The sequence below is a fragment of the Leptonotus elevatus genome, chromosome 5, assembly GCF_054856555.1.
Source record: "Leptonotus elevatus isolate MCC_2025b chromosome 5, RoL_Lele_1.0, whole genome shotgun sequence".
NCBI lineage: Eukaryota > Metazoa > Chordata > Actinopteri > Syngnathiformes > Syngnathidae > Leptonotus > Leptonotus elevatus.
In genome coordinates, this window is record NC_141243.1 from 16,713,219 (window position 1) to 16,739,499 (window position 26,281).

Genomic DNA, 26,281 nt, shown 5'->3' on the forward strand with positions numbered 1-26,281 from the left:
CTTTTGAACCGCAATATCTAAAGTGCATGCTCTATTGGTTTAAGGTCTAGTGATTGACCTGGCTAGTCGAAGATCTAAATCTAACACATTCCACCTGATGAAGTTCTGTTGGCACTGCAGTGTATTTTGGATTATTGTCATGATGAAGCCTCTGGATGTATTTTCCTGTAAATTACTAGATTTAAGATTTTTTTTTTAGACTTCAAAATGTATTCTGCTGCGACCATCATGAGTTAAGTTAAATACTTTAACTAATATGAATAGTTTCATGGAACAGATATGACAATTTAGGGAGGTTGGTGCACCTAATAGTTTTTAGGCCAGCAGAGAAGACCTTGCTAGCTCAACACTGGTGGTTATTTTTGGTGGTGTTATGAATGGCTTTGGTGCTTAAAATTAGTCATGTTCATATTTACTGAATGATGAGGAAAATATGTCTTATGTCAGACGTAAAACCCAGTTCATCAGACGTCAGTGGGTTCCACGTGTATACAACAGAGGGCGACAGTGTGGCTTCTTATGGTCGCCAGAGGAAGAACCAAACCTCAGTGGGTGCAGTTGATGTTAGCTGTTAGCGGACAGCACGTACAAGACATTGAAGTGGTTCCTTGTCAAAGTAGCAATCTCCGTCGACGAACAGAGAGCGAGGAGGTTTGATCGAGGCACTCCGACGATCGCTTCGCCAAGATGAGCTTTCTATTGTAAGTAAACTTGACAAACATTCGCTAAGCCGTGATCGAATTTTCTCATCGGCGCTTGCGGTTAACGTTAGCTAAAGTTCCACCAACAGGGGAAGTAACTCAAAGCAAGCAGACACCCGTGATATAAATAAATAAATACAATGATTCACCATTGTTGCGTACTTGAAGTACAGGTACTCTGTAGTAAAAGGTTATTATCATTCATTGGAATACGTGGTATGTGCTTATTTCGACTATTCGCTCAAGTTAGTGCCATTTAAACTCACATGCTAGCTTGACCGTTAATGCTAGCTTCGAATTGGGTAGCTCCTTTCGTCTAACTTGTAAGATACTGTGAACGTTTGTTACTATATCTAGTCTGTTTTGTCACTTGTCATTCTATTGTTATACAGCGACCCCTACTCATTTACTTCGGACTGAGCCATTTAGTTGACCCACGCCTTTGATCATTGGCTGTGGTGACACATCTCATGCACAGTTAGTTCACTTTTACATTGACGTGTCGTACATGTTCATTGTAGATTAAAAGGCCTCTGCAATCTGAGGGCTGCATCAAGAATGATGCCTTTACAAAAATCATCGTGCTGCGTTTTGATCAAAACAGTCACAACAGGCTTCATTGAACATCTAACTGTGTCTGTTGATGTGATTTTAGTTGGTAGAAGTGTACGACTACACTGTATAAATCGAATGTAATGATTGTTTCCAATATCTAAAAGAAGAGTTTGTGATACAGTTTGTTTGCCTCATTTAATACGCTTGTTTCCTCCTTCAAATTTCATTTATTGTGCATACATTTTTATGAGCGCCTTCCATACTTAATCCTGTAGTTTTGCTGAGTCTGTGTGAAGCTGATTTTGTTTCAATAAACAATCAGAATAATATTTATTGGCCAAGTATGTTAAAACCACCCAATCATTTTTCTTTAGTTGTCTGAGTCACTCGATTATGAACAGCAAACAAGCAATTATTACAAGTATTAGGATGTAATGCATATAGGGAGTTGTGCAATAGTACGGAAAATTGACGACTGTGCAAATGATGCAGACAAGTCGTCATAATAAAGTGACCAGTATTGTGCTGGTTAAGCTACGACAGTTGTGGGAATGATGCAGAGAATGGTGAAAAAATTATACACATTGTGTCTTATTTTGAAGAGTAGCCATTTTTAGGGGTTTATATTACATAATCATAATCAGGGTACCTGAAAAACACAACTGAAGGTAAATAAAAAATCTCTGCGTATACAGAATGAATCTTACTAACTGCTTTTACTACTAATTATTTTTAAGTTTGAACGAGACCTTGTGGATACCCTGTATTTTCATGCAACTTTTTGTTGCACTGATATAAGGCATTCACACACACCTATCATCCTATTAATAGCATCAGACAGCTGTTCAGCTCTGCTTTTGTTTCCCCCCAGTAGTAGTCGCTCATCAAAGACCTTCAAGCCCAAGAAGAACATCCCAGAGGGCTCACATCAGTATGAACTGTTGAAACATGCTGAGGCCACGCTGGGCAGCGGGAACCTGAGGCAGGCGGTTATGCTGCCGGAGGGAGAAGATCTTAATGAGTGGATCGCAGTAAACAGTGAGTGCAGAAATAAGAGACGCACATGAAATAAAATACATTGTTTTTGCTGATGCAGTGAACCCCCATGTATCGTGGAGATACCTTCTCAATTTTTTCCCCCATGGCTTAATGCTGCCATAGGCAGTCTGACAGTAATTACCATACATGTTGTGATAATTATAAACATTTAAACAATTGCTGCTCAATGCAGAAAATAGAATTTTGAATCACTACTGCCACTTGTGGCCGGAAAAACAAAACTGCACACTTCCCTCTTCACGTACACAATGTGCGCATGACGTCACATCTGCAGACAGAGGGCGGGAAATTCAAACCCGAATCCAGCCTGAAAACTTTTGGCCAGAGGCTTGCAAGAGTACCCGTTGTGAACAGCTAAGGTGTTAATCTGCTAATTAGAAGAGGTTTGAGTCATAATAGTCACATAAAAAGGCTATTGTAAAGATATTTTTGAGCAAATGCTTACATTGAGCATCTTTAAGACACGTAGAGCAGCAACCCCTACAAAAAGAATATACAATAATATTCACGAGCTCATTTTCTCTCTGCTCCGTGGGAATGTCGACTATTACTTAGGGTAATTTAATTTCGGACCTTCTCTGCCTCTTCTTCTTGTTTTTAATTAAAAGACATGTCTGTAGCATACTATAAAAAAACAAATATTTGATCGCTTAAAAATTGCGATGACGTGGGGGCGAGAAATCTGAACCATGATATATTGGGGGAACACTATTTCACAGCTCTACTTTAGTACTATATGTTAATAAAATAAAATGTAAAAATACTGATGATTATTTTTACAACTTAAGGCACTTAACGGCATTTATCTATATTTCAGCGGTGGATTTCTTCAACCAGATCAACATGCTGTACGGCACCATTACAGAGTTCTGTACTGAGGCCAGTTGCTCAGTCATGTCTGCTGGCCCCAGGTAAGGCAATAAAGAACACTAAATCATACAACTAGATTTGAATAGTACTGTACTGCCTTAAACCCAATTACGACCTAACCTATTTAGACCAGTCTCTTCCGCAGGTGTTTTACTGATATCTGACAGTGCGGAAACTTAAGTATGGGACAATTAGTTCCACTGCAACTGCACTGCATTATTGATAGAATGAAATAACACACAAACTGATCATAATACAAGATTAATCAATATACGCATAAACAAGTATTTGGACAGATTAGGGGCGCCTCTCAAAGAAGACAAATTTAATTTGATTTTGTAACATTTTTTGAAATTCTTTTGTATTAAACCGGTCCTGAATATTCCTATAGTACTTAGGGGTACCACTATGTTGTTTAATGAACGTTAAAGCCATAGGTCAAACTTTTTCCGTTGCTGTTTGTAAACACAACATTCAAAACTGACACTTAAGGAAGCAGCCAACCAGGAATGAGCGTTAAAGCAGCCCACCAATCAGGAAGCGCGTGTTTGCACAGCGAAATTTGCATATGTCACTGATAGTAGCTTGCCTCCGTGGCTCGGGGAAGCAGCCAACCAGTGTGAAACCATCTCACCAATCAGGAGTGCGCGTTGCCACAGCAACATTTGCATATGTACTGATAGTAGCTTGCCTCCGTGGCTCGAGGAAGCAGCCAACCAGGAACCAGTGTGAAACCAGCTCACCAATCAGGAGTGCGCGTTCCCACAGCAACATTTGCATATGTACTGATAGTAGCTTGCCTCCATGGCTTGGCTGGAAGGAAAACGTTGAGTCTCCGCCTAGAAACGTCCCAGGCAGGCCAAAACAAATCCTTCGGACATACCTTTAAGATGAAAGGGTCCTTGGAAAATTTTAGCAATACATTTCTGCACCGAATTGGTCAAATGTTGTCCTGACATTTAAATTGGTAAATGATTTTAAACAGTCAACCAAGTAATGGCGTGAAAGTCGCTTGGATAAATTGGTTTGAAATGTAGCTTGCAGTCCCTTCAGACGCTTGCTGTTGGTTGCTCAAATCTAGATCTGGCACTTCCTCTATCCTCTCTTGCCGTGACGGTCAGCGTATAATCAGGAGGGAAGGACCGTGGCTCACTTCCTGCTCAGGGAGCAGCTAACAGAAACATACACATACAGGAAAAAGATAGTGCTGCATTTCCCACTTCCGTTTCTATTTTGATCTTATCCCCTACCAAGCAAAGTTTACATGAACTAAGTTGATATGTAGAGCTGTGATGATCTTCTGCTACATGCTACACTGTTACCTTAAAAGCTCGCTGAGTTTAACTGTGTGACTTTTTGCAGATATGAGTACCACTGGGCCGATGGCACCAATATTAAAAAGCCTATCAAATGCTCCGCGCCCAAGTACATAGATTATCTGATGACTTGGGTCCAAGACCAGCTGGATGACGAGACTCTTTTCCCCTCCAAGATTGGTAAGATTTGATTTTAACCAGGAAAATGTTTCATTTTCAGATAAATGGCATTATTTTTGGGGCGATACCGCCTGATGAGTTTGCATCATCTTCACCCACCGAACTGATCGGTGTTCTGTTCTGGGTTTGTTATAACTAAGGCTATGTTCACAGGTCTTAATGCTCAATTCAGATTTTTGGGTGAAATCCGATTTTTTTTTTTTTTAGTAAGCGTTCACATTACCTATTAATTGCGACCTCAGTCTGTCTGCTGTGTGGACGGAATTCGTCCCTAAAGTGACCCGCATGCGCAGAAGAAGATACGTCACTTACAACGTTGTGTTTGCGGAAGTAAATACGTGTGGTCCAGCAGGAAAAAAAAACTCAAAACATATGGTCCAGCTTGTCAGGGCCACGGGCTTTTATAAGTCCGTCGTCGGGGCTCATATTTTTACCATCTCATATCAACAGAGAGTGATGCAGAAGGGGGTAGAAATGAATATTTTGTGAAAATGAGGCAAGCCCATTCGAGCGCCTCATCTCACCGGGCCCCTCTCGTTTTTTTTGCCTCCCTAACAATGACGTCACGCCATTGCCGCACGTAATAAATGAGCCGTCTGTCATCTTTATACTTTATGTTTCAAGTGAGATTAAATTAAAGTCACAACTGTTACTCAAAACAACTTTGCCGATTCACGTACGTCCCCCCACCCAGCCGTTCGGTCCACGCGGGTGTGTCAAGCATAAATCAAGCTTTCAAGCGTTCAGACTGCGGTTGCAAAAATTCAGAAATGTATCCGATGTAGGCCCACGTATGAAAATGACTCAAGTTAGATATGAAAAAATCTGAATTGAGCTGTTCGGACTGAAATAAAAAGGTCAGCTGCAGGTCGCATTTGGGTAAAAAAATCCGATCTGGGTCTCATTTTCCTGCAGTGTGAACATAGCCTAAGACACACAGTCAGAAACTAAACACATTTTCTTTCTGTATATGAATAAAAACAAAAGTAAGTCTGTGCTGTATTTAGATGGAAGAATGAATGAATGAATCAATTGACTTCTGTTCAGCCTGAGGACAGATCTTGAGTTTTTGTTTGTTTGTTCTTTAGCACAAATGACTAATCTTGTGATTTAGATTATATGGAAGCGTTAGATGAGGTCATTGGTTAAATCACTCACTCATCAGTTCAGTGAAGTTGGCGCCATCTAATGAAAGTCTAAGGAAAGTCAATAAAACTGCACAGAAAAGAAGGAACAACAAAAATAAGTACATTGCTGGGCTTTAGAGATTGAATCACATTTTTATACAAAGTCTATTTTCCACCACAGGTGTTCCGTTCCCCAAGAACTTCATGTCTGTGGCCAAAACCATCCTGAAGCGCCTTTTCAGGGTTTACGCACACATCTACCATCAGCATTTTGACTCTGTGATGCAGCTGCAGGAGGAAGCTCACCTCAACACCTCCTTCAAGCACTTCATTTTCTTTGTCCAGGTGAGTTAATGCGGCACGTTCTACTTTCTGAAATTGTGCAGCAGTAGTTTTTCTGCAGCCAATCTCAACCAATTATTATAAAGGCAAAACTCAAATTGGAAGCATCTGTTGGCAGGCAGCTAAGATGACAGCCACAGTAAATGAAATTTTAATATATATATATATATATATATATATATATATATATATGTATACCAAAAACACAAATCAAACTGTGTTATGAATCTGTGCTACTTGCAGGAATTCAACCTCATCGACCGGCGAGAGCTCGCTCCCCTGCAGGATTTGATCGAGAAGCTTGGATCCAAGGACAGATAGACATTACATCACACACCTCCTCTTACTTTTATGAATTTGAACACTTTTTTTTCTCACCATCCTCCCTCTTCTTGGCCTCTGCTACCTCTGTGACTTCAGGTCTGAACTCAGTTTGTGCCTTCTTGTCATTCCTCTTAGCTGAGCATTTGGATTGTACTATTTCCCCCTCTACTCCTTCTGCTGTCTTTCACTCCTGTCTGAGCCTTCCTTACCCCTAATTTGTACTTTTGGATATGAATTAGCATTAAGTGCTAGATGTATAATTTGCAGGACTGGTTAATAAGAAAACCCCCCAGTTTTGTTTACTTTTTAACTGGACCACGGAAATTTGGAAGTGGAAATGAGAAGTTTCCTCTTTTAAAAGCTGGTTAATATTTTTACATATTCATTGTCTTATTGTCTTGACTGAAGAAATATCCAATTCTTACATTTAAATTAGTTACTACTATAAAGTGCAAGTAAATTTAAATTATTTTTTTTAAGTTTATCGGTGGACCAAACCACACAGGATATTTTCAGTCCGAATTGAAGACAGTTGATGTGCATGATGCCATCAAGGTAAGGCAATACATTGCATTGACGGGTGATTGTGAGAAGCCTTTTTCACATAAATGACTGTGTTTCTTGTACATTTTCCTTTTTTTCATTATTATAGTAAGTAAAGTACAAGATACAGTACATGGCTTTCAATAAACAGCTGTACTTATCGTGAAAATGCAATATATAGAAAGACTTTGAATGCAAATTTTTAGTTTAATTAGATTTTTTTTTTTTGTCCTAGTTATTTCTGTGGTGCCGATCATTTGTGGAAATCTGCATAGTGGTGTGTTTCCTCAGTGTTGGTACTTATTTCCCCGGGGGTCAACAACTATTGCCTTTGTGCGCCACGAGAGCCAAAATATTGTAAATATAATGAACCTGTCTTGAACTCAGGCTACAGCAGCAGGGCTGTGTGTACTGCCATCTTTTTGCTTACCAATTGCAGCTGGGATGCTATTCTATTCATCTATGATGTTTGATTTGGCAACACTGACTACAAATGGACCTTAATTCTTAAGATAGATATTTAAGAACATCAGCAAAGTAATAATGTTTCAGTAATTAATTACAAGTAGACATTCCTCCTTTTTTTTTTTTTTATTTACATGCTCATGAATCCCTTCTTGTTCTATTTGAATATTACAGCAAGCATGTCAAATCTAGTCTCATATTTTAGCCACATTTCATATTTTTATACATGTAGAATCAGATAAAGTACAAGGGCTTGGAATTTAATCGGGTTTTTTATTGAATCCTTTGGTGGCCATTTTGACTGGTAGGGGCTGCACAAATGTAGTGTGTACTGTGTCCAAACATTTGCTGTAAATAAGATCAGCATTTTTATCTGATAAAGCTGTGCCTTTACATTATTGAAATGACTGTATTGGCAGATTTGAAGCTCAATTAAAATATAATTAAAGGAAAATGCTGTTTTTTATTGTGTGTATACTTTAAAGAGCATGATTTTGGATTGATCACTGCAGACACTTAGACTTATAGAAAATGTTTTTCCTATTTTATTTAGTCCCCGCCTACACATATGATTATTGATGTTGGTTTACAATGTCACGTAATATATATATTTTTAAACGTATGTTAGGTGTATTATTTGAAGTAGTCCAGTGACTGTTTACTGTACATGTATAACCCGACAAATGTTTATTCGACCAATCAAAACGAAGGTTTTACTTTAGTTACCCTCAGTGTTGACTATACAGATTTACATTTGCTTAATATTATATTAAACTGCCAATATAAAATAAATTAATGTAACCAGTTAGAATTAAATAATTGTTCAGATATGTAGTTTTCTCCACAGAAAAGCACAATTCTTCACAGATTAATTATGCACCACAACACTGCGGTAGGACTCTGCATTCTCTTCATTTTATCATACGTGGACAGCCTGAGAGGCAAGGCTCTGGGCAAACTTATTCTCCAATCAAAGAAGAAATTAGATTTCGTGCTCGAGTTATAGCTAGTAGCCTGCGTCTGTGAATTTATTTTCGTTCCATATTTTCCCTTTCGAAGGCAATTATCTGTCATGATTGCTTTAATTAGGACTGTAAAGGTCACTGATTATACCTGTTCCGGTTGACAGAAATCTGATGATGCGGTAGCTTCTCGGTTACGATAGCCAGGCTAGTTTGCTAGCAGCAACTTGGTTAGCGTTAGCTCAGGCGAAGCTACACTAAGGACGGTTGCTAAGCTACATAGCCAGGCGGCAGGCGTCACTTGGAACGCCATTTATATTTAATGTGTGGTTAAAACACTCCTGCCGGCTTAAGGTGAAGATGGCTGTTGTTCCTCGTTTGTGAAGACCGACTCTGTCTGCTAACGCTAGCTAGCCGGGTAAGCAAAAGTGAAAGAACTGTCAACCACTATCATTTTCTTATGTAAATACATGACGGACTTTTTCTATATATTCAAAGGGCTATACAATACTGTGTAAGGCCCTTTGTAATACAGTTGTATTTAAATGCAGGCTTCATAAGACCATGGCAGATGAAAATACGCAGTTCTGTGGCAATTGGTAAGTGTACAAGTCAAAGGAATCAGACATTCGCATACCGATTTGAATCATGTTTCATTGTTAATTATAAATTTTGTTTTGTAGCAAACATGACATTCCAGAAGCAAATTTCACCACCCATGAGATCCATTGTCGAAGAAACATCGCACTTTGTAATGTGTGCCAGGAGCCGGTGCCACGCTCAGATCTGGAGGAGCACAAGCAGCAGGAGCACAGTCAGGTATTACATTAAAACATTTTGAATAATCTGGCATGTGTAGGTAACATTGTATATCATGCTTGAATGCTGCAGTTTTTTTACTCTATTAAAAACACGAATAATATAATAAAACTGAATAATCGTCCATTCTGAGTCTCTCTCCCCTTTCATCACAGATTACATGCAAGTGTGGACTCAAGATAAATAAGAATCAAGTCGAAGTTCACCAGGTATTTGTTAATTCTCAGTTTTATTACGATTTGGTCCAAAAGTATTTGGACAGTGAGGTTTTTTTTTTGTTTGTTTATGCACCACTACAGTAGTCTTAAAACAATAAAGTTACAATGTTAATGAAGTCTAAACTTTAAAAACATTTACCATTTAGGCAGACTACAGTGCCTCAGGGGCTCAGCTGGGAGATTTTTAAGCCTTGTATATAAATCCTTTAGACCAAACTGGTGCTCAAGGACATCACTAAATTCTGAGTTTTCCCCTCTTAGATATGCTTTTCTTGGGTTTTTACTGCAGCCATTTGTGTTAAGTGAAAAGCTTGTGTTATTGAGGGATTAGGATACTGGCCTGACCGTAGAATCTAGAATTGAATTGCCTTCACAGTATGGTTAGGGTCATTAATACTATTATTTTGTAGCACAAATACAAATATGAGCAGAGTAGAGTCGATCCTATACACCCCACAATCTATGTTGTAACTCTTTATATTTACATTCATTAAGCGGTATATTGTAGATTTTCACCCACCTTCTCCAGAGTTTTTTTCTTGATTTCTTTTGAGGTTAAGAAGGGATTTTTCATCATCAAGCAAAACATTTCTTACTGTAAAGTTATTTTGAAAACTAAAAAGTATCCAACCACCATTTTCTACCACTGTTAAAAGTTGGGGTCACTTGTGACCTGGAACCTATCCCAGCTGAGTTTGGGTGCAATGCCGGTGCAAGATATGCCCTGGACTGGTCACCAGTCATGCACGGAGCAAAAAGTCGAGTGTTAAAAGGACTCGCAAAGTGAATTTTACCACTATTTCCGGGTTTATGTAGCTCCACACTCTTCACTGTTAAATTAAGACTTTCTGAATAGTAAACAATTTTACACTGTGCCAGAGTTACTTTAATACCACTATGGGAGTAGAAAGGTATCATCAAGATATATTTAACAGCCTGGTTAATGTTAGTTTCACTCTCAGAATTGTAAGAAAATAATTCAGTTAGTTTCTATTTTAATTAAGAATAACCATTATACAAATTAGCTTAAATTACCTTTATTTAGCTTTTAACAAATAACACATAAAAAAAATAAGTCTGGCTGTACCATCTCAACTGAAAAAAATTAAGGTGAAGTAAGGGCTTTACCCTAAGTGTGAAGCACACTAAAACTCTGATGTAACAGTAAATTTAACACGTCTTTGAGTGCTTAAAACACGAACATTACATTATTAAATAAAAAGAACGGGTACATTTAACTGTAACACTTGGCACTCCCAGAAGTCTTTGCAACAAAGCTGTTCACAGTAATTGGGCGGAGCTTACTTTGATTAACTCTGCAGAATTGGTTTAACACTAAATCAATCAACTCTTGTCAAATAACGTCAACACTGACCACCATCTAAATCAGACTGTGTTAAAAATACACTTTGGGGGTTGACATCATTTCTGAAACATTTGTCAATAGACAAACAACAATTTAAACTCTCATTCACAATCAGACCTATTGATGATAGAGCACCCCCCTAAATTTTTTACGCCAAATACCACCACAAAAAAAAAAACACTGAGCGCTATAAGTACCAGAAGGACCAACCAACATTAAAATGCATTATTGCAAGCCCCTTTAACATTATCCTTATAACTAGAGCTGTCAAACGATTAATTTTTTTAAATCAAATTAATCACATTTTAGAATTTTGATTAATCATGATTAATCGCTTAACAAAAAAGGCTTTTTTATCAAAAAAAAATCCCCGCCAAATTTGAAGAGCACCGGGTTATGTGTTAATTCTTTTGACATTTAATGTTATGAGGACGTCTTCAACATTTTTTGTCCACTGCACACGCTCATCCTCCTCTTTCTAATCGGTTAATTACTTAATTTAAAATGGAAAAAAAATGACCCCAACATTTTGACATGAACAAATATTCTAAATGTGATACGCAAACATTTATTAAATACATTACTTTAATGCATGTAATTATGTTTATTGCTCAAACACAACCTGTGCTACCTTCAACGTAGCCATCCGCTCTCTCGCTGAGGGATAATCTATGGTCAAAATAAATAGTGCGATTAATCTGCGTTAATTCATGATAAAAGCGATAACTTTTTGTGATTAATTAATCAGTTAACACTTTAACTTTGACAGCTCTACTTATAACATAAGGGGTACAAGTATCTACAAAAAAACAAAACAAGAACAAATATTAAGCAAAGGTGTGTTTCTGTCAAAGGTGTTAATTTGTGGAATCATTTTGGAACTAACCTGAAAAGACGTGAGGAGTCACTTACTGATTTAAAAATATATATTTTAAATTACTTAAATCAGACATGAGCTGTTAAAATTGTATAATCGTTTGTAAAAATAAAAAAAAATATAAAATGTAATTAGATGTATCAGTATGAGTGTAATGTAAATTATATATATGTGAGTATGAGATAATTCATAAATGTATTATGGTATATGCCTATGAATTTCATGTACATATGTTGCTGGCAAATGTACGCATGTCAAAGTGCATATATGACCAGGTTTATGCATTTTTCTTTTATTGAAATACATTAACCTATCATCGTATCAATAATGAAATAAGTCAAAACATACAAAGAATAAGGGGTAAGACTAGATAAGTTTTCAACTTCTTCCACCTCCCTTTTGAAATGTAAACCGTGACCAATGATGACTATGCGGGTTTTTTCTTCCTTCTTTTAATTTTTTTTGCTACTTGTTCATATGTTATGTTCAATAAACAAATCAATCAATCAAACAAATATGCACAATTTGAACATAAACACTGTGCTTAAATATAGGAAAATTGTACTTAAAAATTACAGCTGAACTGTATGGGCAGTTGATTCTTTCAAATGCCATTAGAGTAATCCAGAGTACCACTAGTAGCACTACATTTTGCAAATCACTGATCTAGAGCTTCATATTCTTCAATGGCTTGATCTCAAAGCAATAGAACTTGCTTTTCACTTACTGACAACAAAAGTGAAGGTGGCCACTGGAGTGAAGCATGGCAATTTTGGCAAAGCATTCTGAATTTGGTGATACCAAAAGGACTGCTGACTTCAGGCACTCAGTAATGCAAAGTATAGTAACAGTGTCACCTTTGTCCTAAAAAATGTAGGTAGCCTACATAATGTTGATAACTTCTAAATGGTAATTAATTTTTTATTTTTTTGGTGCAATCTCTTAAATTAAAGCTGAAAAATTGCATCTTGGTGGTTTAATTTTGCAAATTTTCCTCCTGCAGAACTCCTCCTGCTCTCAGAGACTGGTGGCATGCCAGTACTGTGAACTGGAGATTGCCTTCAGTCAATCCAGAGAGCACGAGGATTACTGTGGCGCTCGCACCGAGCCCTGCCCACAGTGCAAGTGCAATGTCATGTTGAGGGAAAAAGCCCTGCATCCCATGTTATGTGGTAGTCCCACGCTGCTCCAGGAGAGGAACAACAGCTATTCAAGTCGCAATCCGGCAGAGCTGCAGCCTCCAGGGGCCTGGTTCGAAGGCCACTCCATCCGAAACCCCCTAAGAACCGAAGAGCGAGGTCCCAAGGAAAACAATATCAGTGCAGGAAAACATCAGGCCTTTCCACGGGCTTTTGAGTCCACGTTTTATAACGCTTCAAGACAAGGCAGTGCCGACTGGAAGAATATTGCTCCAAGGAATATGACGTCCAGCCGATGTGAGTTTTTGTCATTTTTAAATATATATATATATATATTGGATCTCATGTATCCAATATTGCACAACATGCTTACTTCAAGCCTTTTGTTACTCCCAATCAAGGTTATTTTAGTTGACAAAAAAACAAAAATTCAAAAACAAAATAAAATAAAAACAAAAATGCTTTTTCAAAAACCAAAACTAACTGAAACTACATTTTATGTTTACAAAACTAGCTATAACTATAATAGCGAAAATGTCCTTCGTTTTAGTCTTTTGTACCGTTGATTTAATGCATGAGGCTTTGGGGATGATTTTAAATGTGATTTTAAGTATATTTATTTCAATATTAACCGGAATAAGGACGTTTGAAAGTGTCACACAAGTGATATCATCTAGCAGCAGCCAATAGAAAAAGCACCTTCAGATGACATTACTTTTGCCACCAATGGCTCGGCTCGCCTGTGTTTTCATTGAACTCAGCCGAAATGCAACGCTAGCTAAGAGATGTGTTAATTTTTTCATTTTACCATGGTGTTTATTAAAAATATTGCGCACAAGTAATACACTAATACTGAAACTTAACTAAAACTAAGCACTTTTTAAAATAACTAAAACCATTCTGCAAACTAATTAAAAACGAACTAAAATAAAAAATATTGTATGTTCAAACGTGCACGTTAAACCAAACTACATAATTTTGGCCAACTAAATTTTGCTAGCGTAATGCTAACAAATAATGTGAAAAATGCCACGTAGAGGCTAATGGAAATCACCATAGATGTTATGGTTCATCTAAACCTTCAAACAACTGCTGCTTAACACACAGCAGCAACACATCTAAACAGATCTTCAAATCTTTGGATTTCTCCTGTGGAGCCAAATATATCTTCTGCTAAACATTGTTTGGTTGAATGTTGTGTTTTTTTGTTTTTTTGTTTTGTAGTAACTGAACAGACCGACTTCCTAAGTCGCAGCAGTGCGTGGCCACTGCAAGACGAGGATTCTTCAGGCCTGGACTACATGCTGGCCCTCAGCCTGCAGACAGATGGAGAGACCATGGCTGGTGTTGGAGAGGCCAATCTGTGGAGTGACATCTGGGACCACACCAAGACATCCAACAGCTCGGTCGGCTGTCAACTTTCCACATCCAACAACAACTACCCAAACGTCCCCTCTCGCACAAGTGCCCTTCCGGACCGTGATCAAACAGGTAAAAAAAAAAAACGTACTTGGCACCCATCCATATTCTGCCTTTCAAACAGTTGGTAGTATGCAGTTGACAGGAATGTCAATCATTTCTTCCAGACATCATGCTTCCCTGTGAGTTTTGTGAAGAGCTGTTTCCTGAAGAGGACCTCATTTTGCATCAGGTTTGGTGACATTTTGATATGACCCTACAATCACTCGTCTAGTACGATGGGGTTGTGTTGAAAATTTCACGAGAGAATTGTCGACTTCCTCTGACCCCACAAGGACTTTGATATTGTCCATTGCTGGTGTATAATCTTATCAGATATCACGTCACAGCCTTCTCTTTATTTTTTACGGCCTGTTGAATATGACGTCCATCTACTGGGGTTGGCAGCACATATTTCCAACTGTATCTCTTTAAGTTGGGTACACACACACACACACACACACACAGTAATTTATTTATTTATTTTTAACATGTGAGAAACCCTACACATCACATGCAGGCTGCCAATGATTAAAAAGAAGCCAAATGCTCAAATGAAGTCCCTATCATTGGTATGTGCACCCCGCTTTACTCTTCTATTGTCTTTCAGACTGGCTGCAGCCCCGCCTCCGCCTTTGCGTCCTTCAGCAAGCAGCCGCCGTCCCCCCCGAAAGAGGCAAGGAATGCTACCGGAATGATGCGCAGCCTCCCGAACACGCTGGCCTCCAACATCCCCACCTTCCCCAGATCCGTCTCGCCAGCTTCCTACAGCCCACCGGCCAGCCCACTAGAGGGCGACGTGGTGATTCCATGTGAATTCTGTGGCGTTGCGCTGGAGGAGGCTGTTGTCTTTCATCATCAGGTATGTCACTCGTCCGGTTGGTTAGACGACTCCAAATGAGCAACTTCCTGTCTGTTACATAGTGAAAAATGCCAGTTTTTTACATCGGCTTCATGCCATCTGCAGATTGGAAAGATATGGAAAGATAATTTTGGAACATGTTTACAAATAAAAACAGTAGTGTAACTGTGATGTTATTTCTGTGCATGTTTTTTTTCCCCACGCAGGACAAATGCGACATGCGCCCTCAGACCGCCTTTCCACTTAACAATATAACAAAAGCATCCGTCAAAAAAAATCCTGCCAAAGACGCGTTTGGACGAACGTCACCAGATTTTAATAGGAAAATAAAGCACCAAGGTAGTGTACTGATGTAATCCACATTATTCCATTGGGTCATGGATGCTTGGGGAATGGACAGAAACAGTTGCTGCATGGGGGAAGGATTAGAATTACATACCACAAAATACATTTGACTTAATTCTGTATGAAACACTATAATTCACTGTTACTAAAACCATCGTATAATTCTAAGATCTGGAACCCGGATGGATAGATTGATGTTTGTTTCCCACATAGGTGACAATTTGGATGAAGATCTTGGATTGGATGGAGACCCCCCACCAGGACAAAACCAAAGGGAGTGGCAGAGAGGCTACATTGGGCGGCCGAGTCAGCGAAAAACATCCAACTGTGAGGTTTCAGCACAAAACAGAGCTCAACACGGCAGAGAATCGGAAGGGGCGCTCTCGTCTTTCTTGGACTCTGACTTGCCAGGCTCTGACTATCTAAAGGGGTAAGTCCTCTGGAAACAAATTACAGTTATCTCAATTTTTAGTACTGAGACATAATGTGGGAGAAGTGGCTTTATTTTTATTTTCTTTGCGTGTGTGTCAATCAGACTACATTCAACAGACAACAAAGAGGGGAGAGGAAACAGAAGGAATGTGTTAACAAAGGTACGGTTAAAATTTAAGCTCCATCAATTTCCTTTGTTTGGAACAAAATTCTGTTGTGTGCGCCTTGTGAACAAGCTAGTTTGAAACATACAACCAGACATTTCACATTGTAAAAGTGTCTGTTTAATTGGGGAACAAAAACAAAGTTGAAATTCTTTTGAAGGGTGGATTTTCCCCTTTAGAGTCCAGACAATTTTATTTGGCACTCATTTTTGTTTTTTGTTGACCTTTCTCCCATTCACAGCTCCCTAAGAAGCAGAACGAAGACCAGCAGGAGGAATGAGAGCTGCCACATGTGGCGAGAAAAATGTTTATTTACTCTGCTTTTTGTTTCTGTCCATGTTTAAAATTATCTGAAATATATCTGATAAGTGCCTGTGTCAGCAGCAACACCACTTAACCATTTAACAATGAAAGGTGATTTGATTTTGCTATAAACATTATACATTTGTCTCAGCTGATAATAAAATTGTTGTTTTTGTTATTTGTTGTAAGCATTTTCTATTGGCCATACCTAATTTTAATATTTCTTCATGTAACCTTAATACACTCTTCAATTAGTGTGTTTTTATACTGTTAAATTTTCTTTAGTACTTTAGCTAATATTTGATGGATTTCATCACATCCTTAGAAATGTCACGTTGCGATTATTTTTCAGCTGTCTCCTGTTTGATCATTTATTTGTCATGTTCAGCCAAACAAATGATCTTAAAATACGATTTTATATCAAAGAAATGCAATTACAATATACTGTGTATTCATGTGCCACCAATGTCTGAATACCTGCAGCAAATCGTTTGTTGATGAAGATGATCATTTCGGAGTAAAATGTATCATTCATACCAGGGAGGGGCAAGTGAATGGAGAAATCTCCTGGTTTGGTCTTGTTCATGCATGTGGATGATTCTCGCTGTATTGCAACCATGTCAATGCTCTCAACTCTGACTCTCTTTGGCTGTTTTGTAATGTCAATAAATGTTCGCGGCTTCAGTTTGTGTTCTAATTTTACTGTCTTTCATCTTCAACCAGTGGTGTAATGGGATTTTTTTTTATTTATTATGTATTTATTCATCTATTTTACATCAGGGGATGAATAAATTTCAACCCCAAATGTCCAAGTAAAGGACATCTGGTGTAGGACTAGTTATTTTGGAGATCCCCAACTAATTGTGCACAAACTCACTTGTATAAAAGTAACACAATGTAGCAATATGTTTAATTCTGTATTAGAGAGAATACAGTGTTAATATAATAAAATAATACATATTTACTCTTGTCGGAACTAAATGCTTGAAAATAGATCACGTAAAATAAATGCATTCAATCATTCTAAGTATTCAATACTGTTTACAGAAAAATATTACTTAAGAGTTGATGGTTCACATTACAGTATGTGTGTTTTGTTTATAGGTTGACGTATAGCCAGCCTCTAGAGTGGGCTAAAAGTAGATTCAGTACTTAAGACGAATCTTTATGAGTTTCACTGTTCTGATTCTGAAAAGGTTTGAGAAATATTGCAATGTTGAAGGAGGGCATTTTGAGCATTTGCAAGGTTATACAGATTACTTGCGTTGTAGTAAATCAATGTGCAGTAAAGTAACTGAAATAACCAGAGGTGGCAGATGTACTCACCTTCTGCACTTAGTAGAAGACACATTGTTTATTTAAAACTACAGAACCTTGTCTTTAGGACTGCTTGTTTAGTTCTTACACATAATGGGGAAAACACCCTAGCGGGCTAATGAATGTCTACATGGCAGTGTTTGCACGCTTAAATACAAATGGAACAGCAACACATGCCGCCAGGCAACATACTCCAGATTTCTGATCCATTTACGGCAATTGACTACAACTCTGTCTGTATGACTTCATTATACTGCTGCCCAATTAAGACAAAATTAATTGTTGTTTATGGGGGATATGTTGGAGCAGATTAATGGCACTTCCATTAATTTCAATGGGGAAAGATAATTTGAGATGCATCTGTTTTGAAGTGCGTGCATGGTCACGGATCGAAATAAAACTCATATCTCACCACTGTACTTTTCATTGTCTTGCAACAAAATATATTGTATAATTTTGTACATAAAGCCAAAATAAGCAAATAAAAATGTTTTAATCGAATGTTGGTACTTGAGTGGGATTGCATGTTTTTCTTTTTAGGCTTTATGGATTTACAAAGTGATAATCCAGTCAAAACAATGATTATTTGGCTTATCTGGCTTTCACTAAGACAAAAAGAGCATATCCCCTCTAATGGTAGTCTGATAGTAGTTTAAGCAGACTACACAGGATTTGGGCCACTAATCACCTCCATGCACAACTCTTGAATTTTATGGAGGGACATCTGAGCATTTACGCAATATCCTATTACTATGCTCTTTGCTTTCTCTATAGTAAGACAATTACTCTACTGGTGCACCCTAGTTGTTCTAGTAGTGTGCAGAAATATACAATAGTGGAAGGCAGTAGTTTAAAAACATAACATATAGTCAATCTAGTGCACCAAAAGTTGTTGTACTCATGTGCCCTATTGGGGTCTGCAACCTGCGACTCTGGAGCCATTTTTTTTTAGATCAAATATTATCTAAATGAATTAATGTTTAAGATTAAAAAAATAAAAAAGAATAATTAAATATTTAAAAAATGTCACAGTCAAAATTTTAAGTTGTCATAAAGACAAAAAAGTTTTTAAAATTACCTAAAAATATTCAAAAAGAGACCATAAAATGTCCAAAAAGGGAGAGGAAAATCTGAAAATTATCATAAAATGTCCATGACATTGCGAAAAATGTCAGAGAATTGAATAAAAAGGCAGAAAATAAAGCACTTAAAAAGTAACTATAACAAAAGAAGAAATCCTAAACAAAAAATACCATAAATTGTCAGGAAAAAATGACAGAAATTGATAGCAAAATTGATAACAAAAAAAGCTGAAAAAAGACAAAAAAGCCATAACATGTCCAAAAAAGTTAGAAGAAAATTACCATATGTCCATAAAATCGTCTAAAATGTCAGACATTTGACAGAAAGGCAGAAAATCTAAAAAAAGAAAAAGAAAAAAGAAATACGAATCATTAATAATAATAATAATAATAATAATATTTAAAAGAACGGAAGACGAAAGGTAGAAGAAAATAAATGGCATGATGTCACTTAGTTGTTCTAGCTCTTTGGATTAATGGGGGGGGGGGGGAGAAGAAGAGTGTACTAGTATATGGACAATTCAGCGCACTATCAGATAAATGCTCAAACAGCATCGTACCGTAACCGGTTTGAGCTTTCTTTTATTTTGTACCGCTCCACAAAGTGGTGCGCTTTAAATTCCCGCCGGGTGCAGTAGACGGCCATAGAGGGGGGCGGGGCTTACACCGTCCACTCTGATTGTGCAGTTCAAAAAGCGGCCAATGTTTCCCGGTGAGTAAGTTTGCGGCGGCTGTATGTGTTGTGTGTGGCTTTTTACTTTCACTCAGGACGCCGACCAGCAAAATGCTCACTCCTTGAAAAGCTTCACGTTTTAAATAATAATAAGAAAACACTTTTAAAACTGCCCACGCGGAAAAAAAGAAAAAAGAGAAGAGAGAAAAGACACTTGACCGAAGTCGAGCAGGTGGAACGACGTCGTCGGGAGTCAACAAGCCTGACTGAAGCCTGAGTGAGACACTCGCTTGTCACCTGAGTGTGATAACGAGACAACATGTCCAAAATGTCCCAGGAAAGTTACGCTGCCCTGGACGAATCCTCTCTGCGAGCTTTGGTGAGTAGAAACGAGGATAGATATGCTCTCGTTGCCAATCAACGCGGATGCCCTTGTTTGTCACAGCATCAGCTCTCCAAGCTCAATGCCAGCTCACTTGGACACGTTGTTGTGATTTGAACCAGTGTTCATCATCCTGGTACCTATTTTACGCTTGGAAAAAATGTCACATGAAAAAAAGTCTATGGGGACATTTGTTTCTCGAAAATCCACTAATCTTCCCATTGTGTGTTTTATTTGTTTTGTTCACTTGTAGCCAAGCATAATCTTCATTGTGAGGAGTTTATTGGAATTGAGCCAATGGAGCAGTGTGGCTTGATTCATTGTATTATTCCAGTCACTCACCAATGTCAACTCGACTCCACATAATAACAATCAATAATCTCTTTTGTTATTATTATTGCAGCCTTGTTATTAATATTTTTTCTCTACATATTTAAACCTCTTGCGGTGTAGATTTGATGCAGCCTCAACAGGAGATTAACGTTTGTACAATATCCATGATCCATTCATTTTATACAGTGCTTGTCCAAATTAGGTTATCATTGTTTTTAGAATGTGGGAGAAAACCGCTGCATGTGTAGAAAACCCACACAAGAACATGGCGACTGTAGCGGAAATTCAAACCCAAACCTCAGAACTGTGAGGCAGACGTGCCAACCACTAGGCACCATGCTGTATTTGTAAACTGTGTTCATGATAAATGAACAGTAGTAGTCACACAGATGAGTCATTTGAAATGGAGGCACGTCTACGTATTGCATAAAATAGTTGAGCAATCCCATGATGATTAATTCAATGCATGTACAGTAAGTTCCTTGCTGTTGTGTGACTCCACACTTCTGCTCAGACGTGAGGTCACTAATCAGTATTGATGAAGTGTCTTTGGGTGTCACCGCGTTCTGTTTTATTGACATTAGTCATGTCTTGAATATACTGTATCCTGAAGTAGAAGAGAGTGCAACATTAGGACTTTTTTTTTTTGAACGACACCTGGAGGATGTAGCACACATTTATGAGGCAACCTGACTCATTCTCCCCCAACACACCTCATGTCGTTGTGCAACATTTGCACATTATGCATCTGAGAACCAATCAGCTTCCTTCATCCTTCATCCTTTGCATTCTCTAATACTGTGCTGACAACACTTACCAACAGCAACATTTTGCCGTAGCTCCACAATATAATTAGATCCATTACACAAGCTGTATTTAAGTTCCACCTTGATAAAGATTACAATGCTCACCTTGCAGAGGAATTCACCTAGCAATACAGTTTACAGTTGAATGCCCAAGGTTGAAACTCAAACTGTTCCAGAATGTTCATCAACCTATGATTTGTTTAGCTTTTGCCTTAGGACCGAATGGATTTATCACAATGATCTCCAGGGTCAAGCTCTCGCCATCGTAAATCTTTTTATTAACGCTTTAGGCATATTTTAGTAAAGTAAGATTTATGAGTGTCATACACCTGTGAAAAGAAACATGATTTTGCTCAGTTTCTCTATTGTGATTTAACATCAAATTATTATTATTTTTTAGTAAGGTCCTCCTGTTGCTTTCTTATAGGCTAATTTGCATTGTAAGATAAAGGCAAATGAAGCATGAATACATTTGAAAGACAGTTACTAAATACTTTTGACTTGTATTATTGTAAATGTTCAACCACTTCAAAACTCCACCAAACAAGTTTGAAGTAACCTTAATTATAAGTCTCACCCACACTAATGTTCTTGTCAAGCTGATTGGCGTCTCACAGTATGTCTTAATGAGTTTCCAAATTGTACTTCATTTATAATATGTTTTATGTGCCCCCACTCGTCTAAACACAGCATTCTCATAAATACTGTGTCTGTGGAATAAGACTTAAGCAGCAAAATCCACCCGTTTTTTTTTTTTATCCATCCCATGGGGCGGCCATTTTGCCATTTGCTGTTGAATAAAAATAACAACTCAGGGTTCAAGTAACAACCATTCACAGCTCATTTGGTTTCTGAAGCTGATCTGTGATGATTGGTCGTTACCTGAGCCTTGAGCAACTGTATTGGTATTTTCATTTGACAGGAAGTGGCAAAATGGCTGCCCCATGGGATGGATAAAAACAAGTAGATTTTACTGCTTAACTCATATTCTATTGCGAACACAATGTTTATCAGAAGTGGGGCTACATAGAACATGTTAACATGTAAACAAATTGTTAAGTTTGACTTCCCTTTTAAGGTTGTTGTTTAGTGTGTAACGTTATTTCTAAAATTCCTTTGCCTTTGTCATACATACTTTCCTATTGACTGGCTCCCCTATCATGTTTTAAAATTAGTAGAAAAAAAGTTGTTGTTTTTTTTGTTTTGTTTTTAAATACACTGCTAAAATGTACTACTACATGAACATGTTTTAAAATTAATACCTGCATTATCTTTTTTTTTTTTTTTTTTTTTTTTTTACAAGCGGAATTTCAGCTCAGCTGCATCTCATTAGATTGTGCTAGAGTAGAGAAAGGATGTGGTGCAAGTGTACTGACACGGTTGACAACCAAGGGTCAGTTTGTGACTTTCCTGTCCAGAGACAGCTGTTTCTGTTTGTGTCTTTAGTTCTAAAAGTCTTTGCTTTCACAAGCCTGCTTTCCCAAAAATGGGTTTTCAAAAAAACACACACCACATTTTGATTTCTCTACTTAGGTCTCACTACACAAGACAAGAAAAGACTTGTTTACTCTGGAACAAAGAAAAAAAAAGTTATTTTCTGTTGACCTTTCTGACTACGTCTTTCGTGTTATTTTTCCAAACTGTAATCATCTTGCCAAGTTGCTCATAAATCACTGGACGGACAATCTCAGACAACTTTTTCCCCCTTTTCTGTGTAATAGCTGTAATCAAAGTCCTAGTTGCTTTGATCAGTCGATTTATGAGTTTATTTAAAAAGGCAAAGAGCAAAGCTGTGGGAGTAATGAGGATGAAGTTCGATTTTTCTCACCAGAGAATTTAAAAGGGAAGATTTGGTTCGTATTCCCTGATGGTGCAGTGGTTCAGTCGCCTTACTTCCATGCAGGAATCATTGGTTCGGTTCCCACTCGGTGACTGTGTGGGTGGAAATGGTTGTCTGTCAGTCTGTCTGTGTATGCGATCTGTGATTGATTGATCTTGTGATATAAGCGGTGGGCATGGAATCAAGTTTGAACAGTCTCTATATCCATGCAGGATTGTAAGAATGGCATTTTAGTCCAGAGCGCTGGAGTAAAACAATGAAATAGGGCAGATGCTGGAATCCGGGACGTTTGTCATCATGTGATGATGCTGAGCTAATCAGAGTCACACAGACAAATCTCATCAGTGAGCGAGGTCCTCGTCCTCCCTCCCGGTCTATTCCTTCAAATGTGATCACCGTCTTGGGTCAGCCAGATCCCACATTCTCACTGAACATGTTTGTGGTGACAGAAGAGTCCACATTTTCCACTCTCAACGGCCCCTTGGGACCATCATTCATTTTCAACACAGCTCATGGTGCGTTCACATGACATTGGCATCAGTAAAAACATACAGACAACAGTGTGGTCCAAAGACCTGCAAAAAATTTGCAAGACACCAAGTACTGTCTGGTGAAAATGAGTAAAGAACTTCAATCTCATCCTAGCTTGGATGCGTTTCAGGACTCTCATTGAAGTTCTTGGCGGAGCGGCCATTAATGAGCACACGCTCCCATCCTGTGTTGTGCTTGATGAACTAAGCGGTCAGAAGGTCATATGGCGGCCTCTCTAAAGCCGCTAATCCCATCGCCACTCATCTATTCAGAGCACTGGTTGCCTTTTATTTTGCGCATCTAATCCCCTCCATGGCAACCAGGCAACCAACATTTTTTTCTTTTTGCTCGGCCACAATTATTTGAATATCCACACAAAAATAACCAGTTGGTGTCCCAGTCTGTGCGGCATGTGTGTGGTCATCCGTCTGGATGGCAGAATTAGAGCTAGAGCTCCAAACTAAATCACCTGCTTGAGATAATTGAGGAGTTTTAAACATTTCCCCTTCACTCTGGGAATAAAAGTCTATGCATTATGCTCATGACAAAAAAAATGTAAATTGAAATAATTCTGCTTGGCCTATGAGATTTTTTTTAGCTCGGAGAATGGAGACTATCAGGAGTATGTCGGCGCTTTTTGAATAGTATCCATCCATTAAGTCAAACCTGTAGAACAAGCAGGTGTTTTACTCCGCACTCCTTCTCATTACCTCTTCAAACCTGCCTTACGACACCAAAGGAATGAAGATTGACTTTCCTCTTCCTGCTTGTTATTAATGCAGTCATTTGGGAAAAGAACATGGCCGCCATAGGGGGTCTTTCTGTGCATGGCGCCTGCCCAGTTGATCTCCCACGCATGGATGTCTGGCACATTGATTTGTAATTATTCCTACCAGTCGTGTGAGCGTCCCTTCTCCCTGGTGATCTAGAAGCATCTGTATGTTTAAGATGTAGCAGCTTTGCGCCGTGATCAGCCCCCCACCCCCCCCCCCCCCCCCCCATGATATACAGGACCCCTACGGCCTTTAATTTATGACCCTCTGGACTTTTGTGCTTGGAGCGGTCACAGTGCGAGTGGAAGAATGAGTTTGCTTGTCAGATCTTTGCAGTCACCCCAAGAGACGTGTTAAAAAATGTCAGCCTCATCAGCAGGGAGCAATAAATCAGCCAACTTGTGCTGTATTATGTAACGTGCCAGCAACATGGAAACAACAATAATGAACTTTATCATTGCTTCAATAAATTAGTTTGATTATACTCACTGATATTTTTACCCTGCTGTGTAGTCTCCACACCAAAAATGTCCTTCACGTCGAAGAGATTTTTAGAAACATGCCAACGCTTTAGCGAATATAAAGGCTGAAGAAAATAATTGGCAAAAAAGTTGCAATAAGAACACCTGCCACTCAAGGAAAATTGATACAAAGGAGACAAGTGAAATATATAGTATATACACTAGGGATGTGCACGAATCTGTGTTGACTCAAATTGAGTAGCGAATTGGCCGTTGAAAACGAACGGCAAATCAGAATTTTCCCATTCCAGTCAAAAAAAGTCACAGCATAATGTCGTCCGAGGATATAGTTTGAATGGGATGTCTCATCTCCCTTCTATGTGGTGATTGTACATCCGCTGAAGCGTCGTGCAACAGGAATATTTGGCTGCCTAACACCTCGCTGTTGACCTCTCACGTCGTCCTAGCAACAAACGAAAGGGGGTATGCAAACATGCAGACTTGAGAGACGAACTAGCTTAGCGCTACCAAGGACAAGGCTACAGGCTAGTACAGCAAGCACAACAGGGATGGATTTAAAAAAAGAGCAAAGAGTAAACAACATCCTGGATCCTGCCGTTCGTCAGCCAGCAAACACTGCTAAGAAAAAAATGTTTATCTTGTTGTGGAAGCAAACATATCCTTTTGTGTCCAAAGACATGATTTATTTATTTATTTATTTACTTACTTACTTATTTAACTCCCAAGTTCACCATCGGTTTCATTTACATGCTGGCAAAGCATATTTCCAGCATGATGCACTTGCAAATAAACATCAGCAGTTTAACAGTGAGGACATTTTCTCTTCTGGAATGGAAACAAGTTATCTTCACTACTGCACTGACAGTCCAGAACAAAAAGGTTTGACATCTCCGTCTCCTATCCAAATATACGGCACAGAGATAAGAAGTCAAGAGTTTATTGGATTAAACAGGAAACCTCTTTTTGTGAATACATCTATAAATGGTCATATTTAGTTGCCGTCCTATAAGCCTCAAAGTCTATATTTAGTTGTGGGGCTTAGAGTTTATTGCACTGAAACAATGCAACTTTTTCCCATCTATACTTAAGTGAACGTTTCCTCTCAGTCTGAGGTTGAAATGAAGTTCATCTCACTTTACACCATTCGGGAGGACATTTGTTTTGTCATTTTCGAATGCTGCTCTTTAATATGAGGTGCTGTGTTTTTATTATAGCAGCATCATTGTTCCATAATGGAATAATGTGGCAGTTTAAACACGTAGCTGAGCAAATAAACGTCCCAGAGATGGATGTTGGTTGTGTTGGTGTGGTAATGTGATTACATTCTTACAGTAAGTGAATTATAGATTTGACGAACCACACACATTGCTGTTTTTTGTCTATAAGGTCTTGCAATGCTGTCCTGCAAATTGCAGTTTTTCCTTATACGTTGTGATGCACATATCCTCAGTTTACAATACACAGCAAAAAAAAAAAAAAAAAAAAATCAGGTTTTGTTTGTTTCTTCTATTCCTCTTGATGTTAATTGTGAGTTCACTAGAATGTCTGTCCTATAATCTCAGCTGTAGGTGTCAAAATTAATTACAGATCAGTTACCAACTTTTTAAATAACCGAGTAATCGTTTGGAGCCATTG

At 38.3% G+C, this 26,281-nt stretch overlaps 3 protein-coding genes across 8 annotated transcripts in view; all 3 read left to right on the plus strand.

Moving 5' to 3' along the window:
- The first annotated feature begins 514 nt into the window (after positions 1-514).
- On the plus strand, positions 515-7,926 carry LOC147173946 (MOB kinase activator 1A). Of its 2 annotated transcripts, none has more exons than XM_086076740.1 (6): positions 515-701; positions 2,128-2,294; positions 3,133-3,226; positions 4,548-4,681; positions 5,990-6,153; positions 6,394-7,926. In XM_086076740.1, exons 1-6 carry the CDS (start codon positions 688-690, stop codon positions 6,469-6,471), a joined length of 651 nt encoding a protein of 216 aa, XP_085932866.1. In that variant the 5' UTR covers positions 515-687; the 3' UTR covers positions 6,472-7,926. The 2 variants fall into 2 exon arrangements, with proteins under 2 accessions (XP_085932866.1, XP_085932867.1); XM_086076741.1 differs by having other exon boundaries at positions 519-701; positions 2,131-2,294; positions 6,394-7,925.
- A 502-nt stretch (positions 7,927-8,428) lies between these two features.
- trafd1 (TRAF-type zinc finger domain containing 1) lies at positions 8,429-17,111 on the plus strand. 2 transcript variants are annotated; one of them, XM_086076942.1, is made up of 12 exons: positions 8,429-8,862; positions 8,943-9,043; positions 9,128-9,263; positions 9,419-9,472; positions 12,728-13,160; positions 14,088-14,354; positions 14,450-14,514; positions 14,932-15,183; positions 15,390-15,522; positions 15,742-15,958; positions 16,064-16,121; positions 16,366-17,111. In XM_086076942.1, exons 2-12 carry the CDS (start codon positions 9,009-9,011, stop codon positions 16,402-16,404), a joined length of 1,689 nt encoding a protein of 562 aa, XP_085933068.1. In that variant the 5' UTR covers positions 8,429-8,862; positions 8,943-9,008; the 3' UTR covers positions 16,405-17,111. The 2 variants fall into 2 exon arrangements, with proteins under 2 accessions (XP_085933068.1, XP_085933067.1); XM_086076941.1 differs by having other exon boundaries at positions 8,430-8,862; positions 8,996-9,043.
- A 2,415-nt stretch (positions 17,112-19,526) lies between these two features.
- The window catches only part of smtnb (smoothelin b), a 45,326-nt gene continuing 38,571 nt past the window's right edge, over positions 19,527-26,281 (plus strand). For all 4 annotated transcript variants that reach the window (XM_086075611.1, XM_086075614.1, XM_086075615.1 and 1 more), the window contains exon 1: positions 19,527-19,878. In XM_086075611.1, the coding sequence (XP_085931737.1) occupies positions 19,819-19,878 (60 nt within the window). In that variant the 5' untranslated portion in view covers positions 19,527-19,818. The remainder of the gene's footprint in view (positions 19,879-26,281) is intronic.

Excerpts from the sequence above, each read along its gene's own strand:
- LOC147173946 (XM_086076740.1), top strand. Across the intron at positions 2,295-3,132 it reads TGAGTGGATCGCAGTAAACA|CGGTGGATTTCTTCAACCAG; the intron begins GTGAGTGCAGAA and ends TCTATATTTCAG. Across the intron at positions 6,154-6,393 it reads ACTTCATTTTCTTTGTCCAG|GAATTCAACCTCATCGACCG; the intron begins GTGAGTTAATGC and ends TGCTACTTGCAG.
- trafd1 (XM_086076942.1), top strand. The coding sequence starts at position 9,009 with ATGGCAGATGAAAATACGCAGTTCTGTGGCAATTG. Across the intron at positions 9,473-12,727 it reads ATCAAGTCGAAGTTCACCAG|AACTCCTCCTGCTCTCAGAG; the intron begins GTATTTGTTAAT and ends TTCCTCCTGCAG. Across the intron at positions 16,122-16,365 it reads GAAGGAATGTGTTAACAAAG|CTCCCTAAGAAGCAGAACGA; the intron begins GTACGGTTAAAA and ends TCCCATTCACAG.